This window comes from Sorex araneus, chromosome 1 (genome assembly GCF_027595985.1).
Source record: "Sorex araneus isolate mSorAra2 chromosome 1, mSorAra2.pri, whole genome shotgun sequence".
NCBI classification, from domain to species: Eukaryota; Metazoa; Chordata; class Mammalia; order Eulipotyphla; family Soricidae; genus Sorex; species Sorex araneus.
The window spans coordinates 438,005,225-438,023,071 of NC_073302.1; the positions used below are offsets into that span (position 1 = coordinate 438,005,225).

The following is a 17,847-nucleotide window of genomic DNA, read 5'->3' on the forward strand; positions in this document are numbered from 1 at the left end:
TGGCCGCCTGCGGCCAGGGCTCGCAGGGTGCGAGACAGGGCTCCCAGGGTGCAAGACAGGGCTCCCAGGGTGCGACTCAGGGCTCCCAGGGTGCGAGACAGGGCTCCCAGGGTGCGAGTCAGTGCTCCCAGTGTGCGAGACGGGCCTCCCAGGGTTCGAGACGGGGCTCCCAGGGTTCGAGACGGGGTTCCAAGGGTGCGAGACTGGGTTCCCAGACTGTGAGACTGGATTCGCAGGGTGGAAGCAACAAGAGCAAGTGCTCCTGCTGAGCGCGCTCCCGGGGTCTGCCCAGTACCCATGTGGGCAGAATATACCCAGTGTCTGGCAGGTATCCCAGTGTCTGCCGAGTACCCGTGTCTGTAGAGTACCCAGGGTCTGCAGAGTACCTCTGTGTGCAGAGGGCCTCGGTGTTTGCAGAGTACCCCAGTGTCTACTGTGTCTCCGCGTTTACAGATTACCCAATCTGTACAGTACCCAGTGTCTGCAGGGAACCCCGGTGTCTCCCAGAGTGCCCCAGTTTCTGCAGAGTACCCGGTGTCTGCACAGTACCCGGTGTCTGCAGAGTTCCCGGTGTCTGAGAGTTCCCGGTGTCTGCCGAGTGCCTGGTTTCTGCCACGCCCTAGGGTCCGGAGCTGCTTGCCACTGGCCTTCCCCCTCCGAGGAGGGCCGAGTCCCTCTGCTGGCCTCCCGGGCACAGCCAGACTGGACAGAACAGGTTTGCTCTGCATGTCCCCTGGGCCTTTTCTCTCCTGCAGACGCCAGGGAGCTGCCTGGGTCGCGCATGGGGGCCGGCGCTCTCCCACAGGCGGTCTGAGTACCCCAGGGGCGCTTCCCCTTCGGCCCTGAATGAAGAGTGATGAGAAGACAAGGGAGGAGACAGGAGGTCTGGAACATTCCGGAGCCATCTCCAGGAACCCGGCCTGGGCAGAGGGAGCAGCGACAGGCCCGAATGCCGGTGAGGGTGGGGGCACATCCTGCTGGGGTCAGTGGCTGCCCTGTGTGCCCATCTCCTCGGACACGACACCGTCCACTCACTCTAAGTGTGCAGAGTCGAAGTCACCTGCCCGCTGTCCCTTGAGCTGGGACAGAGTAGCCAGTGTCTATAGACACCTCAGTGTGTACCGAGTATCAAACTGATCCTGGCCTCGTAGGCCTGCAGACCCCGTGAGCAATAAACCTTGTTGGACAGAGCTGGTTGTCTGCTGAGATGCAGCACAGGACCCTAGGGCCAGCGGAGCTGGGCCAACCCCAGCACCGGCAGGGAACCGTCTTTTGGGAAAGGCCCCCGGCAACTCCAGTTCAGAGCACGGCCGAGAGTGCTCCCCCAGGCCCGCCCCGAGACCTGAGGCCCAACGACCGCCAGGAGCGATCCCCGAGCACCACCGGGTGTGGCCTGCCCTCCCCAAAGGCGCCTCCTGCAGCACTTGGTGTCGGTTACGTACGAAAGGAATCTTCGATCCCAATTCCACCATCCAAGAGAGCACCGGGGGAAGGCTCTTACCTGTACCAGCCGACCGGGTTCAGCCCTGCACCACACGAGGTCCCCTGAGCACCAACGGGGATTAGCTCCTGAGCACTGCAGGGTACAGCCCCAAACCCCAATTTCTTCTCACTAGATTTTGGTGGTGGTGGTGGGGTGTGTGTGTGGGGGGGGAGAGGGGCAGACACATCAAGGAGTGATCAGGAGATACTCCTTCTTTTGTGCTCAGGAGTGACCCCTAGTGGTTCTTCGCGGACAATACAAGATGCAGGGGGCTTCTCATCAGGGTCAGTGGGATGCGAGGCTCAGCCCCGGGACTCTCTCTCTGGCCTTCCTCCCAGGTTTCTGGGTTTTGTCTTTGGGTTCCAACCCCCAGCAGCACATATGGCCCCCCAAGCAGAGCCCTGAGCACTGATGGGAGGGACCCCGCTTTGCCCCCCAATGCGGGAAGTGCATATTGCTCCTTCTAGGGCTGCAGGAAGTGGTGGAGGGAATCGGGGGAGGGGGCAGGGCTGAAGGAGAGCCTGTGCTGCACCACAGGCCCCCCAGGAAGCCACAGGCAAGACTGACTGTTTCCTCTACTGAGACACCGGGATAGCGCCAACCTCTGACTGCTGAGAATGAAACCGCTGCTGGCGGGCAGGTGCCGGGACACCGGGTGCATTTAGTGAGCAGCAGCTGGGCTGCAGAGGCGGCACAGCGGGGCGGGCGCCTGCCTTGCTCGCGGCCCAACCAGGTTCAATCCCTGGCAGCCCCGTGTAGACGCCCCAGCCCGGTCAGCAGTGGCCCTTAGCACAGGCGGGTATGGCCCAAAAAGGGGGGTGGAAATTGAACCGGCACCAAGCACACCCCTGGCATGGCAGAAGCCCTGGGTGCGACTCGCACAGGCACGAAAGCCTTCTGCTGCTGTCTGGGGCTCACCCAGGGCTGCTCTGGCCTCCCCGACTGCACTCAAGGACCACGTGCCAGGGAGGGACCCGACAGCAGCACCCAGGGCAAGCGCCTCAGCCTGACGCTCTCTGCGGCCAGAGAGCTTCCTGTACAGCACCGCGCACGACCCCCTTCCGCACAGCAGGGACCCCCGCCACACCCCACCCCGGCACAGGGCCACAATGAAGGTTGAGATGCCTCCAGGACCAGATTTTGGGGACAACGCTGACCCCAGAGGTCAGGCTGACTTCCACTTTAGCCAGGAATGGGGAGGGGAGGGGAAGCAAAATCAAAATAGAGACATCCCTTTCCCTGCCCAGGGGGAGAGAAGGGATGGAGTGCGTGGTCAAGCACAGGGCCATCTGGAAAGGGTAAACACCTGACCCTGCCACCTGGCCGCTAACACAGGACACAAACCTGAAGCTGCATGGCCAGGGACACCACAAAAACCTGACAACAAAACCCCTCAAACTCGGACCAAAGTTGGCCAAGCAAAGTGCCCAGGCTGGGAAGGCTAGGGGATCCTGAAACAAGCTTTTCATATCTTCAGGATGGAAATTCCTTTTGCACATTGAAATGCACCAGCCACCTGCAGAAAGTAGGTTTTCCAGCAGGAAGGGAAGGACTGGCCTCTAGAGCCTAGGGCATTATTCTCCCTCCCCACTTGTGTTTGCGCCCGCGTGGCCGGCACATGTGTCGCCCGAGCACACGTGTCACCCGCATCTCCCCTCTGGAGATGTGTACTTCCATGCTTTCATACTTTTGCGTCTAAAGCTCGGGTATGTGCAGGGGCTTCCTCCACCCTTGGAGAAGCCCTCGTTCTCTCTTCAGCGCGTTACTCTTCCCTCTCTCTCCCTTTCTTATCCCTTCCTCCCATCCTCAAAAGCCTCTAAATAAAATCTGTTACTTAAAAAAAAAAAAAGCAGCTCCCTGGAATTGAAGGGGTCATTATTGCTGACATCAGGCTGGAGAGAGGTTATTTGGCCTGGAGTTCTTCAGTGGTAAAAAGTAATGCTTGAGGGGCTGGGGCGATAGCACAGAGGGTAGGGTGTTTGCCTTGCATGTGGCCGATCCTGCTTCGATTCCCAGCATCCCATATGGTCCCCTGAGCACTGCAGGAGTAATTCCTGAGTGCAGATCCAGAAGTAACCCCTGTGTATCGCTGGGTGTGACCCAAAAAGCAAAATAAGAAATAAATAAATATATTTTTAAAAAGTAATATGTGAGGGGCTGGAGCCATAGTACAGTGGGCAGGGCGTTTGACTTGCATGAGCCGACCCAGGTTTGATCCCCAGCATCCCATATGTTCCCCGAGCACCCACGCTGCCCTCCTCGAGGGGCTCAGAGAGGAAGAGCCATTTGTCTCTCCCCCCGGGAAGCGCTGCCAGGTAGGGCTGGGTGAAGCTTCACCCAGAGTTCAGAATTCAGAGGCTTCCTCAGTCTTTGGGGATGAGGCACCCCCCATGCAGGGGACTGACTCCTCCCGCGCAGAGGCACCTCCGAGACTTTATCCTGTGACTTCTGATATCCCCGATCCCTCTCCTCCGGAACTTAAATCCTTGCCCCTGGAGGACAAGGCTACCCAGGTAGATGAGGAGGAGAGGTGTAAGCTGGAGGACAAGGCTACCCAGGTAGATGAGGAGGAGAGGTGTCAGCCGTCAGCTCCACCACTCCATTATCTGTCCCATGACACTGCCTTTTTTAATCCCCCATACGCCAGTGAGGCACCCCGCCAGCTTGCCCAGGACACCGCTGCCTTAATAAGGCAGCTGGTTCAGGAACTAGTGAGTGCCCTGCAGCCTTCTACCCTCTCCCAAGAATCTAGTGCAAACTCGGTCTCTCCTCCGCCCTGCCACACTATAGCTTCAAAACCTATGGCTGCCTTCCCAGTTACCAGGTTCCATTCTCGGGCCCCCATATACCCCACCTCTGCCACGGCTCCACCTGATGATGATCCCTCAGACAGAGAAGTTCAGGAGGCCGATCAGCCTGAGGAAGGGGCACATTCCCAAGAGGAAAATTCCCCTCAGGACGTAGCTCCGCAGGCACCAATCCGCCAAAGCTACCGTAGATTGAAATTCGAAGACCTGAAAGATTTAAAGGCTGCTGTCTCTTCTTGCGGCCCCACTGCTCCTTTTACGCTTGGCCTTTTGGACTCCTTTTGTGAGGGATGGCTCACGCCGAACGACTGGTTCTCAGTCGCTAAGGCTGTCCTGAGTAGGGGAGACTATCTCTTGTGGAAAGCAGATTATTTAGAACGATGCCAAGAAATGGCGCGCCGCAACGTCGAGGCAGGAGGCTCTTCCTCATCCTGGATCTTTGCTAAATTTCAGGGTCAGGCACCCTTTGATTCTAATGAGGTGCAGGCTCAATTTCCCCCAGGGCTACTTGCCCAAATACATGTGGCTGCCCTCCGGGCCTGGAAGGCACTTCCCTCTAAAGGGTCGGTGGTAACATCCTTAGCCAAGGTTCGTCAGGGAGCTAACGAGCCCTATAGTGATTTCATAGGGCGCCTCACGGAGGCGGCTGAAAAACTCATGGGAAACGAAGAGACGGATAATGAGCTGATCCGCCATTTGGCCTATGAGAATGCTAATCCCATCTGCCAGGCCACACTCCGCCCCTATAAGCGTGGGAAGACCCTCTCAGAATACATTCGGCTATGCTCCGAGGTTGATCCCACCACCCAAAAAATAGGGCATGCTATAGGGGCTGCCTTCAAACAGTTCTCTATTCAACCATCGAGCAGTCAGAACAAGCTGTGCTTTGGCTGTCGGCAGCCTGGACATTTCTTAAGAAACTGTCCCAATAAAAAATCGCGGCCCAGACCTAGAAGTCCTTGCCCTAAGTGCAAACAGGGTTTCCACTGGGCGTCAGAGTGCCGCCAGAAGGCCAGGCTGGGAAACTGGGCACAGGGCCAGCCCCAGGGCCCCCAGTCCGCTCCCTCTCCCGTGTCTGGGGCACCTCAGAATCATGGGCCGTTCAACCCATCGGCGTCCAGCCCCCAATTCGCTCCCTCTCCCATGACCGGGGCACCTCAAAATCATGGGCTGTTCAACCCATCAGCACCCAATCCCTCTGCAGAGCCATCCCATACTCAGCCGGATTGGATCTCTGTGCCACCTCCCGCACAATATTAGTTAAAGAACAGGGACCCCAGATAGTGTATGTCAACGCCTGTGGCCCTTTGCCATCTGGAACTTTTGGCCTAATTATTGGGCGAGGCAATATGCTCCCTCAGGGCGTGCAAGTACTCCCCGGGATTATAGATGCTGATTTTCAAGGGCAGATTGGAGTAGTAGTTGAATCACTCTCCCCATTTTCAGTCTTGGACGCTGGCGCGCGGCTAGCACAGCTAATACTCATTCCAATAACAACAGTACAAAAACCACCCCCAATGTCAGAGACTTTTGCATTTTTTGCCCAACGCATTCTTAATCACAAGGGCTTGATGACTTTAGAGATCAACGGGAAGGAATTTTTAGGTCTGATTGACACTGGTGCGGATGTAACGGTCATTGCTGAAAAAGACTGGCCAAAAAGGTGGCCCCTCACCCCCTCACTGACTCACCTTCAGGGTATAGGTCAATCCCAAAACCCTATGTTAAGCTCATTTACGCTTGATTGGCGCACCAAGGAGGGAAAATCCGGGATGGTACGCCCCTATGTTCTGCCCGGGCTCCCACTCAATCTCTGGGGCAGGGATATTCTTTCACAAATGGACCTTATACTAATTGATGCCAAGGGCCTAGACATGCTCCTTGCAGCAGGTTATTCTCCCGGAAAGGTTCTAGGAAAATACCTCCAGGGCACGCCTGCGCCGCTAGCCCTCGACCCAGTGAAAAATGACCGCGCAGGCTTAGGTTTATTTTCAGTAACTGCCACGGCTCCTCCTGCACCCCATACGGATAAGATCATATGGAAGTCCAATGAGCCTGTATGGGTGGACCAGTGGCCGCTTCCCACTGAAAAATTACAGGCCGCCAGGTTGTTAGTGCAGGAACAACTCGCAGCGGGACACATAGAACCCACCTCTTCCCCCTGGAACACACCCATTTTTGTTATAAAAAAGAAAAACGGCAGTTGGCGACTGCTACAGGATCTACGAGCAGTAAATAAAACCATGGTCATTTTCGGGGTGCTTCAACCTGGACTGCCGTCCCCAGCAGCCATCCCTTCAGAAATGTATAAGATAGTACTCGATTTAAAAGACTGCTTCTTCTCAATTCCCTTGCATCCTGATGATCGCCCCCGTTTTGCCTTTAGTTTGCCAGCTATTAATTATAAAGAGCCCATGCAACGTTTTCAATGGAAGGTTTTACCCCAGGGAATGGCAAATAGCCCCACACTGTGTCAAAAATTTGTAGCTCAAATTCTTGCTCCCATTAGGGCACAATGGCCCGACATCTATATGATCCATTATATGGATGATATATTGCTTGCTGGATCTGACCCACAGGCCACTATGCTCTGTTGCAATCAGGTGATCCGTGCGTTTACTCAGTCTGGCTTTCAAATTGCCCCCGAAAAAATTCAGATCGCTGACCCTTATACCTTTCTTGGATTTCGTCTTCAGGGGTCCCGTGTACTTTTGCAAAAAACGCAGCTGAAGCTTACTTCATTAAAGACACTACATGATTTTCAACAACTGCTTGGGCATATTACATGGCTCAGTCCCTATCTGAAACTTACCAAAGGAGACCTTATGCCCCTGTATGACCTTTTGCGCGGTGATGCTGACCCTTCTTCCCCTCGGAGCCTGACACCAGCAGCCCGAGAATCCCTAGTTCTCATAGAAAAAGCGATTGAAGGTCACTTTGTTTGCTCTCTAGATTATCAGCGCCCTTTTCACCTCCTTATCTTCGCTACTCCTCATTCTCCCACGGGCTTAATTTGGCAGGAAAACCCTGTTTCTTGGATTCACCTTCCTGCCACACCAAAGAAAGTTCTTGTACCCTACTATCTCTTAGTGGCATCCTTAATTATTGAAGGAAGGGGTTTCTCTCGCAGACACTTTGGTCTTGAACCGGCTTCTGTTATTCAACCCTACAATAAGGAACAGATAGATTGGCTTCTTCAAAATACTGATGATTGGCCCATTGCCTGCGCTTCCTTTTCAGGAATTTTAGATAATCATTATCCCCCCAATAAGTTGATACAATTTATGGCTTTACATCAATGGGTTTTTCCTGTTGTCACTAAGACCAGCCCTATCCCTGGGGCTAAAGTGATTTTCACTGATGGATCCTCTAATGGCCAGGCCGCCTATGCCTGTGAGGGTGAGACTGTTTCTTTTTCCACAAAGGAGTCCTCTGCTCAGCTGGTTGAACTCACAGCTGTTCTAATGGTTTTTAAAAATTTTTCCCTTCTTCCTTTCAATTTATACACGGATAGTGCCTATGTGGCCTTCTCTATACCATTACTGGAGACTATTAGTTACATAAAACCCTCCTCCCCCGCAACGTCATTGTTTTTGCAAATCCAACAGTATATTCGCTCCCGGCGAGCTCCATTTTTCATAGGTCATCTTCGTGCCCACACTAACCTCCCTGGGCCACTGGCGGCAGGTAATCACTTGGCAGATTTGGCCACCCGATCTTTCACAGCGCTAACTCTACAAGCAGATCCGCTGCAGGAGGCCACAACTGCACATGCCCTTCACCATCTGAATGCTCAAACTCTCCGCCTTATGTTTAAAATCACGCGTGAGCAGGCACGACAGATTGTGCGCCAGTGCCCTTCCTGTGTATCCCTTCTACCCGTGCCTCACTTAGGGGTCAATCCCCGAGGATTAGTCCCTAATGCCATCTGGCAAATGGATGTCACTCATATTCATTCCTTTGGGCAGCTTAAATATGTGCATGTGACTATTGATACCTTTAGTGGGTTTGTTTGCGCCTCAGCCCAGACTGGAGAGGCCTCAAAAAATGTCATTGCTCATGTCTTGCACTGCTTTTCTGTACTGGGCAAACCACAGCTAATAAAAACAGACAATGGTCCAGGATACACTGGAAAAAAGTTTGAGCATTTTTGTAAGAAGCTGCAGATTTCCCATCATACAGGGATCCCCTATAATCCTCAAGGGCAGGGGATAGTGGAGCGAGCCCATCTCACTCTTAAAACATATATTCAAAAGCTCCGGACAGAAAAGGAACTGTACCCAGCCTCACTTTCCCCTAAGACGTTACTATCTCATGCTTTGTTTGTCATGAACTTTCTTATACTGGACAAAGAAGGTCGCAGTGCAGCGGACCGTTTCTGGCATACTTCCACCAGCCACACTTATGCAAAAGTAAGGTGGAAAGACCCTCTGAGTGGTCTATGGAAGGGCCCTGATCCAGTCCTTATATGGGGCCGAGGATCAGCCTGCATATTTGATGCTGCTGATAGTGTAGCCCGCTGGCTCCCCGAACGACTGATAAGGCAGGTCGACACACCTGCTCTGGCTGAACCGACTTCCACCCAGAGAATAAATGAATCCTCTGAGGACAGTGTCCCTTCTGCCACTGCCCAGGAACTTGCTTCTGCTCAGTCAGCCGCGTCGGGAGTGACCAACTAGTGGTCTCGCTCACAGAACAGTTATTCAGACTTGGCCTGGCTGGAGCAGGAACCAGCGTTACTTCAAGACCAAAGATGATGCCCGTAGGGCAGGATCGGGAGTCTCAGTGTGAATGTGGTGAGTGGGGTGCGCACCCGAGTGAAAGAAGGACCGGTCCGAGCGTGTGCAGGAGTAAGATTTGTGCGTGTGCTCCTAGTGTGTGTGCAATTGTCTCATTATCTTTCTTAGTTCTGCTTAGTTTTCAACAACTTTGAGAAGGTTTTGCCAGCTTATATCAACAAAAGTGCTTTCTTCACCCGTTTTTTCAACAAGCAGGAAACTGGCTGCTCAGGCAGAGAAACGGGGAGCAATGTTCCCAATCGGCTGACAGGGCTCACTTTGCCCTGGGGACTGCTCTTTCCTTTCTCAGTCTATCAGTTTTTTCCTGCCATTCTTGAAGAGTCAGATTGATCGATCAAGTATATATTTGTGCACATGTGTGATGTTTATTGTCTGACTGTCTGTCTCTCTGTCTGTGGAACACTCGAGTATTAGAGCTAGTTTAAAGTCAGTAATTCTTAGATCTGGGCAAACAAAATCAAGGGAGGTCAGAGTGATATGGAGCCCAGCAATTTAAAAGATCTAAGTATCTTTGGAGCTTGCTAGATTCAGGTCTAAACAAAGATTTCTAATCAGAATGTGGCGCCTACAAAGAAATTGAAATTTTCAATCCAGATTTCATATTGGGAGAACATTAATAGTTATTAACAGTTGAAATCCTCTTGAATTCTAGTAAGCTAAACATATCTATTGGACTTACATTCCTCACCCTCCACTTTTACAGGTTGTAGATTGGACCATGCCAGGACCCAGTATCTGGGCTAACGATTCCTTTCTTTTACCCCCTCCATGGGATTCACAGATGCCTCAGCTGCCGAATAAAGAAGAAACACCTTTTAATTTTTTCTCTAGGATACTCACTTGATCCTGTCTGCATTGGAGTGCCTCCCTGTCTCCCTCTTCACTTTCAGACTTGGATTCATACCAAGTCCCAAATTCATACTACCTCTGATAACTCACAAAAAGATTTTTCTTTTCTGGTGATTGTGCATTATTTACCTGTCTCAATTCTTCCCTCTCAATCCAAGATTCTCCCCACAGTATAATTTTATTAAGGGCCGGATCGCATATGGTTACCAGTGAACCTGACCAGAGAATGGCAACGCTCCCCCGATAAAGGGCTCCTGACTGAAGACCTGACACAACTGCTCCGGCACTCCTGACAATTCCTTGGGCCCCTGATCGCAGCTATCCTGGACTCATTGCTGTAACCACCACTGATGCTGTTGCAGGAATAGTTCTTCAAGCCTCGGTCCAGACACACAACTTCGTCTAAACATGACAAAATGACTCTTACCACCTTTGGACAATGCAGGCTACTGTCAACCGTGATGTTGAGCAACAATTGGACACTCTACAGCAAGTGCTACTTTGGGTCCAGGGCTGGGTTAATATCTTAGAGTAACAAATGAGATTTTCGAGTGTTTAAGGATCTTTGGCTTGATTTGTAGGACCTCATTTTCCCCCAGTTCTTTACCTTGAGGATGCCGGGCTCCCAAGGATTTATTCTTGTGGATCAGGTTGCCAGGCAAAGCACTGCAAGGGAGGGCTGACACCCCGGCCCGGCTCCCTGCGAGGTATTCCGGTATAGCTTAGAGGTTACTCCAAAACCAAGGATTGATGGGGCCTATGAGGAGCCCCCTGCATAGACCCGATCATCCTTTCCTTCCTCTCCCTGCAAAAATGGAGTCTTTATGTCACAAGGGATACCGGACAATGCCTCCCCTGACCACATTTAATTTAAAACAAAACAGGGGGAGATGTAGGGAGCCATTTTACCTTACTGATCTTATCCTGTCACTATTTGTTTAATCACTAGCTAACCCCATGCCACACCTAGCAAAGGTTGCCACTCCTAATCTTACTGATCTTATCCTATCAACATTTGTTTATTACTAGCTAAATCCCGTGCCACACCCTGCATTTCTGTTGGGGGTCTTGGCACCATCTCCTCCCAACAGGGAGGTATAAATACTGTAACTGCCATAGAATAAATGCCTTTTCTCCCTCCTCCGGGCTCTGCGTCTGTTCTTTTGGCTGCGCCCTACGAAGGGTTCTCCCTGCTGAACAGAACAAGACCTCCACATCGACTTCCACACCTTTTGCTTGTTTGGTTTTGGTTTCGGGCCATGTCACATGATGTTCAGGGATCCCTCCTGGCAGGGTCCGGGGTCTGTGCAGTGTCAGGGATCAAACGGGTCCAAACCTCAGCACTGCAGGAATGAGCTCTTGAGCACAGAGCCAGGAGTAAACCCGGAGCAGAGCTGGGTGTGTGGACAAAATAACACAATCTTAGCGCCAGAGGGAGAGCGTTACCCGCTTCTCTGAGCACATCTGGTTTGTTTTTTGTTTTGCTTTTTGGGTCACACCTGACAATGCACAGGGGTTACTCCTGGCTCTGCACTCAGGAATTACTCCTGGCGGTGCTCAAGGGACCATATGGGATGCTGGGAATCGAACCCGGGTCAGCTATCTGCAAGGCATACGCCCTTTCCGCTGTGCTACTGCTCCAGCCCATTCTCTGAGCACATCTGGGTGCAACTGCGAGCACCCAGTGAGGACAATCCCTAAATTCACTGGGTGTGGCCCCAAACCAAAAAGAGTTTTTTAAAAAGAACAAAAGACACCAAACCAGGAAAACAGGTTCACCCTCCCAGCCAGTCTCTGGTGGAGACCCCAAAGCCTGGGCATACCTCAGTGTCGGGGGAGGAACAGGAAGTAACAACCCAGGCGGCACCAGATCCCTGAGCCCATATCCTAGAAAGGAGGCCCAGAGAGCCGCCTTACTTACTTATGTATTTTGGAGCCACACTGCCAATACTCGGGGGTGGCTCCTGGCTCCACTCAGGAATCCCCCTGGCAGGGCTCGGGGACCATGGGGGCTGCCGGGGGTTGAATCTGTATCAGCCACGTGCAAGGCACCGCCTTCCTGCTGTACCATCTCTCTGACCCTGAAACTGCCTTTTATTTTGGATTTTTTGATCCACTCCAAGTGGTGCTCAGGAATCACTCCTGGAAGGTTCCGGGGTCTCCATGGGGTGCTGGGGATCGAACCCGGATTGGCCAGGAGCAGCAGGCAAGCGCCCTCCCTGCAGTTGTGTGACTCCAGGAAACTGTGTTTTTCAGAGTTGAGGGAGCTGTGCCCGTCAGGTGGGCCGCCCCCGACTCCCTCTGCTCCCGCCCCCTCCAGATGCAGGTGTGGGACACCGCAGTCCAGGAGAGCTACCGGGCCATCACACGGAGCTACTACCGCAGGGTGGACGCGGCCATCATCGCTTACGACATCACTCAGCGCTCCTTATTCGAGTCTGTTCCGTACTTGGTTGAGGAGGTGAAGAAGTACGGAGACACCAACCTGGTCATCATGCTGATGGGTCTGTATGGGAGCCTCGAGGCTGAGGGACCCCGCCAGCCCCCTGCTGGGGCTCAGCTCTCTGGGACGCGCAGTGCTCATGGAGCACGTGGCAGTGGCCGGGAGGCAGCTGGACCCGGCGAGTCCGATCCTGGCCTGCGCAAAGGCCTTCAGTTTGATTCCCAGCACCCCCAGGGCCCAGAGCACTGCGGGATGCATGTCTGGTGCTTCCCCCCCTACATACACATACACACACACACACAGACACACAGACACACAGACACACACACACACACACACACGGCAAAGGAACAAGCAGGGCTGAGGCTGGAAGGGAGATCAGTGGTAGACTCCAGGCCGAGAATGGATGAGACGCTAGTTTGACCCCTGGGCCTGAGAGGGATTGAGCCCCCAGCCCAGAAAGCACAGCAGTAGACAGCACCTCAGGACAGGTCTGGCCCAGGAAGGAATATCAGAGTCACTGACCCGCGGGGCATGAGCATGGGGTGCTAATTTGTTAAGGAAAAAAAGCTCTGCAGGCTGGAGATAGTATGAGAAGTAAATCATGGGCTGGAGCGATAGCACAGCGGGTAGGGCGTTTGCCTTGCAAGCAGCCAACCTGGGTTCGATTCCCAGCATCCCATATGGTCCCCCAAGCACCGCCAGGAGTAATTTCTGAGTGCTAAATCAGGAGTAACCCCTGAGCATTGCTGGGTGTGACCCAAAAAGAAAAAAAAAAAGAAGTAGTGCCCTGGCCTTGCCTGAGGCCGACCAGGTCCCATCCCTGCACCACATGGTCCCCAAAACCACCAGCAACACATCCCAGGAGCCCCGGGACCAAGCAGGGCGTGCCCTGAGCATTGCCTCCTGTGGGTTCAATCACCGCCCCCTTCCACACACACACGAAAGGACCCCTGGCCAGCCCCGACAGGGGTTCAGGAGCAGAGAGGCAGCAGCGGGGTCAGCCCGGACACTCTCGGGCTGCGGCGTCATCTGGCAAAGTGCCAGCCCTTTCCGGCCACTCCTGTCGCTTCAGTTGTGCGAGCAGAGCTTCCTTCCCCTCCTCGGGGCTCGGCTCTCTGCCACGGGGCTGCTTCCTCTGTCGGCTCTTCCTGCCCCGCTGCCCCGCAGGGTCCGAGGGCCAGAGGCGTCCCCTGCGCTGAGCAGAGCCCAGGACCACTCAGACTCCTCGTGTGAAGGAATCCAGCGGGCAGGGCCTTGGGCTAGCAGCTGCCCACCCCACAGAGGCTTCCCCGAGCACTGCCAGGGGGCACTCCTGAGCACAGAGCCAAATCCCACCCCACCCCACACACACAATAAAATGATTAATGAGGATAGGAGAGATCCGTCTGCAGTGACTCTGGGTTCAAAGCCCAAGCGCACAGCCAGGAGTAGCCCCCTGAACACTGCCAGGAGAGCCCCCCCTGCAAATCAACATTTAATGAGAAAATGAGCACTTACTCCTGGCACATCAGGCGGGCTCAGGAGGGCAGAGTCACAGCACAGCGGGGAGGGCACTTGACTTGTCACAGCTGACCTGGGTTCGACCCCAGCACCACATGTTCTCTAAGCCCCACCAGGAGTGATCCCTGAGCACAGAACCAGGACTAAGCCCTGAGTGTCACCAGGTGTCATCCAAACTTCCTATCCCCCCCGCCCCGGAAAAGGAGACGGATTTGAATCTGCTGCAAGGCCTTCCTTGCGGCTGTGTCTGGCACACCAAGGCTGCTGCTGGGGTGGGGGCTGTGCCCAGGAGCAGACCTGCCTTTGCCTGCTGCACTCTGGAAGATTCTCTCCAGCCACATGGCACTGGCCAGTTTGACTGACCCCAGTCATAGTTCATCCCCTTCCCGTCCCTGTCAGCCCGTTATGGCCACCAGGGGGCGCCCCTGCACGAGGCTGCAGTACTCAGGTCTGGGGTCCTGACCCTTGCCCCTTGGTTGGGCCTCACTCCTGACTCCAGTGCTCCTTGGGTGGTGGGGCTCACTGGTGGCTGCACCCTGCAATGGCCGCGTCCACACACCTGGCTGCGTGCAGCTGGATTCCCGGGGGCGCCAGAGAAATGCCAGAGACACGCCCGTGTGCGGGATGGAGTGTGGCAGCAGGAGGGGTGAGCCGCACAGCTGGCCTGGGAAGGAGGAGGAAGGACGGAGGACTGGCTCTGTCCCAGTCCACGGGGCCAGACCTGACGGAGTGGGAGCAGAGGTGGGAGACGTGCTGCAGGGTTAAGGCCCTTGCCTTGCCTTGCTCGTGCCCTGGCTTGATCCCTGGCACCACACCAGGAGCGGACCCTGAACAGTGTCACAGTAAGCCCTGAGCACTGTCGAACATGCCCCCAAGCCCCTATTTGCACTTATTACGTAAATAGTTTTTTTTTTCCTTCTGTCCCTCCCGGAGAGCCAGGCAAGCTACGGAGAGTATCCCGCCCACACGGCAGATCCTGGCAACATCCCTGTAGCGTATTCCATATGCCAAAAACAGTAACAAGTCTCACATTGAGACGTTACTGGAGCCCGCTTGAGCAAATCTTCGAACAACGGGGCTACAGTGATACATATACAAACCTCTACATGTGTACACACATCTACATGCATACTCACATATATGCTCATGCTTATACACATTCCAGCACACACACACACACACACACACACACACAAGCATGCAAGTGTGGCTGGCAGGCTCTGAGTCATGTGTGTGGGTCATGTCAGGGGTGATTTCCTGGTTTTGATCTCGTGCCATAGCTAGAGGTGGCCCACGGGGGACTGGGTGGTTCCCAGGATCTGTGTATTTGCAACTTCCTGCAATTGGATCCTGGTTTCCATTCAACTGTTGTCAAGTTCTTCCTGGGAGGGGAGTGAAGGGGGAGCTGGGAGACAGAGGTGGGCTACAAGGCCCCTCAGGGGACAGCAATGAAAACCAGGTGGAGGAACCGGCCCCGCCTGGTTTCACTGTCAACACAGGCAAGAAATCCTCCGTCCCTGGGAGCTTCTCTTTGGATGCCGCCTCGAGACATCCTAGTCCCCCTGCGGGATGGGGGTGCAGAGATGGACGCCCCCCTCGGCCAGCCCCCTCGGTCCTGGGCTCTCTGGGGAACTGGGCCTGTTCCGAGAGTGCTGAGATGGGGTCACAGACACTGTCAGTGCGGAGGGGATGCGCATCTGCGCAGTTTACTGTCTAGATTCTCGACTGGGAAAAACATCCTAGGGCTCAGACAAAGCACAGGGGCAGGACACAGATGTCGCATGCAGCTGACCCACATCCGGTCCCCAAGCACTGCCGGGAGTGATCCCTGAGCACAGAGCCAGGAGTCAGCCCTGAGCACCACCAGGTCTTCATGGCAGAGACCTGTCGTACCACTAAAACACGCACCTCTGGGCTGGCTCTCCACGCCCGTGTTCTCGAGCACAGATGTCGCTGGCCTGTCCCCACTGTGGACAAGCCCATGTTCTCTCTTGAACACACATGTCTCCCACCGAGTTCCAGTAAAAGCTTTCTTTATCATGAAAGCAGAGACGAGAACACGCCCCTCTGGCCGACCCTGAGTTGGCAGTGGCAGAAGATGGGCTCGACAGCGCCCCCTTTCGTGCTACCCACGACGGTGTTTGAGTTTTGTGTGCCAGGGTGAATGTCCTTGTACTGCAGTGAGGGGATGTTGCTCCTGGCTGGGGTCTGGGGGGAGGGCACTGTCCCTGCTGGACGCTTGCACAAACCTGCTCCTGTGTTGCTGCACCAGGTCTGAGGGCAGAGCTGCTGGGACCAAGCTCGGCTCAGGGGTCCAACTCCAGGCCTCGTGCTTGGAAGGCCGGAGTGCCACGGCCCCATCTAAAATGCAATCCTCAAAGTCTGTTTAGAAAAAACAAACTGGAATAAGCGGTTCACCGGCTCCTGACTTCTCCCTCCCTCCCCCCAGGGACCAAGTCTGACCTGTGGGAGAAGCGGCAGGTGCTGTTCGAGGAAGCCTGCGCAATGGCGGAGAAGCACAGCCTCCTGGCGGCGCTCGAGACCTCGGCCAAGGAGTCCAGGAACATCAACAAGGTCTTCCAGTTCATGGCCAAGGCGCTGATCGCCCGCAACAGCCAGCCCGTGTGTGGCGACAGCGCCCCGAGCAGCCTCCCCCAGTCCACAACCATCGTGCTGGCCCCCAGCCCCCAGGCTGCGAGCGACCAGAGCCAGTGCACCTGCTGAGCGCGCTCTGGGACCTGCCGAGTACCCGTGTCTGTAGAGTTCAGTGTCTGCAGATTACCCAGACTGTAGAGTACTCAGGGTCTGCAGAGTACTTCGATGTTTGCTGAGGGCCAGGTGTCTGTAGAGTACCCCAGTGTCTGCAGAGTACCTCAGTATCTGCCAAGTGCCTTAGTACTGCTTAGTATCCCAGTGTCTGCCGAGTACCCCAGTGTCTGTAGTGTCTCAGTGTTTATAGATTACCCAGTGTGTAGAGTACCCAGTGTCTGCCGAGTACCCAATGCCTGCAGAGTACCCAGTGTCTGTCTACAGAGTACCCTGGTGTCTTGCAGGGTACCCAGTGTCTGCCGAGTACACTGGTGTCTGAAGAGTACCCAGAGTCTGCAGAGTACCCAGAGTCTGCAGAGTAACCCCATGGGTGCTAGGGACCCCGGTGTCTGCAGAGTGCCCCAGTATCTTGCAGAGTATCCAGTGTCTGCAGAGAACTGCTGTCTGCAGAGTACCTGAGTATCTTGCAGCATACCCAAGTATCTTGCAGAGTACCCGGTGTCTGCAGAATACCTCTGTGTGTGCCGAGTACCTGGTTTCTGCCGCACCCATGCTCTGTGGAGCTGCTTGCAACTCGCCTTAGTCCTTCACCGGAGGGCCGAGTCCCTCTGCTGGCCTCCCTGGCACAGCCAGACTGGACAGGGCAGGTTTGCTCTGGCACGTCCCCTGGGCCTTTTCTCTCCTGCAAATACCAAGGAGCTGCCCGGGTCGCAGTGGGGGCCGGCGCTCTCCCACAGATGGTCTGAGTACCCCCGGGGCGCTTCCCCTTCGGCCCTGACTGAAGAGTGATGAGAAGACAAGGGAGGAGACGGGAGGTCTGGAACATTCCGGAGCCATCTCCAGGAACCTGCCCTGGGCACAGGGAGCAGCGACAGGCCCGAATGCCGGTGAGGGTGGGGGCGCGTCCTGCTGGGGTCAGTGGCTGCCCTGTGTGCCCATCTCCTCGGACACGACACCGTCCACTCACTCTAACTGTGCAGAGTCGGAGTCACCTGCCCGCTGTCCCTTGAGCTGGGACAGAGTCGCCAGTGTCTGCAGACACCTCAGTGTGTACCGAGTATCAAACCGATCCTGGCCTCATAGGCCTGCAGACCCGTGAGCAATAAACCTTCTTGGACAAAGCTGGTTGTCTGCTGAGATGCAGCACAGGACCCTAGGGCCAGCAGAGCTGGGCCAACCCCAGCACCGGCAGGG

General features: G+C 54.8%; 1 protein-coding gene across 1 annotated transcript; it reads left to right on the top strand.

The window, feature by feature from the left end:
* Positions 1–949: 949 nt before the first annotated feature.
* Positions 950–16,608, top strand: LOC129402540 (ras-related protein Rab-19-like). Its single transcript, XM_055129492.1, has 3 exons — positions 950–955; positions 12,259–12,442; positions 16,334–16,608. Exons 1-3 carry the CDS (start codon positions 950–952, stop codon positions 16,606–16,608), a joined length of 465 nt encoding a protein of 154 aa, XP_054985467.1.
* Positions 16,609–17,847: the final 1,239 nt, after the last annotated feature.

Coding starts and splice junctions, on each gene's coding strand:
- LOC129402540 (XM_055129492.1), top strand. Junction 12,443..16,333: donor CCTGGTCATCATGCTGATGG/GTCTGTATGGGA, acceptor CCCTCCCCCCAG/GGACCAAGTCTGACCTGTGG.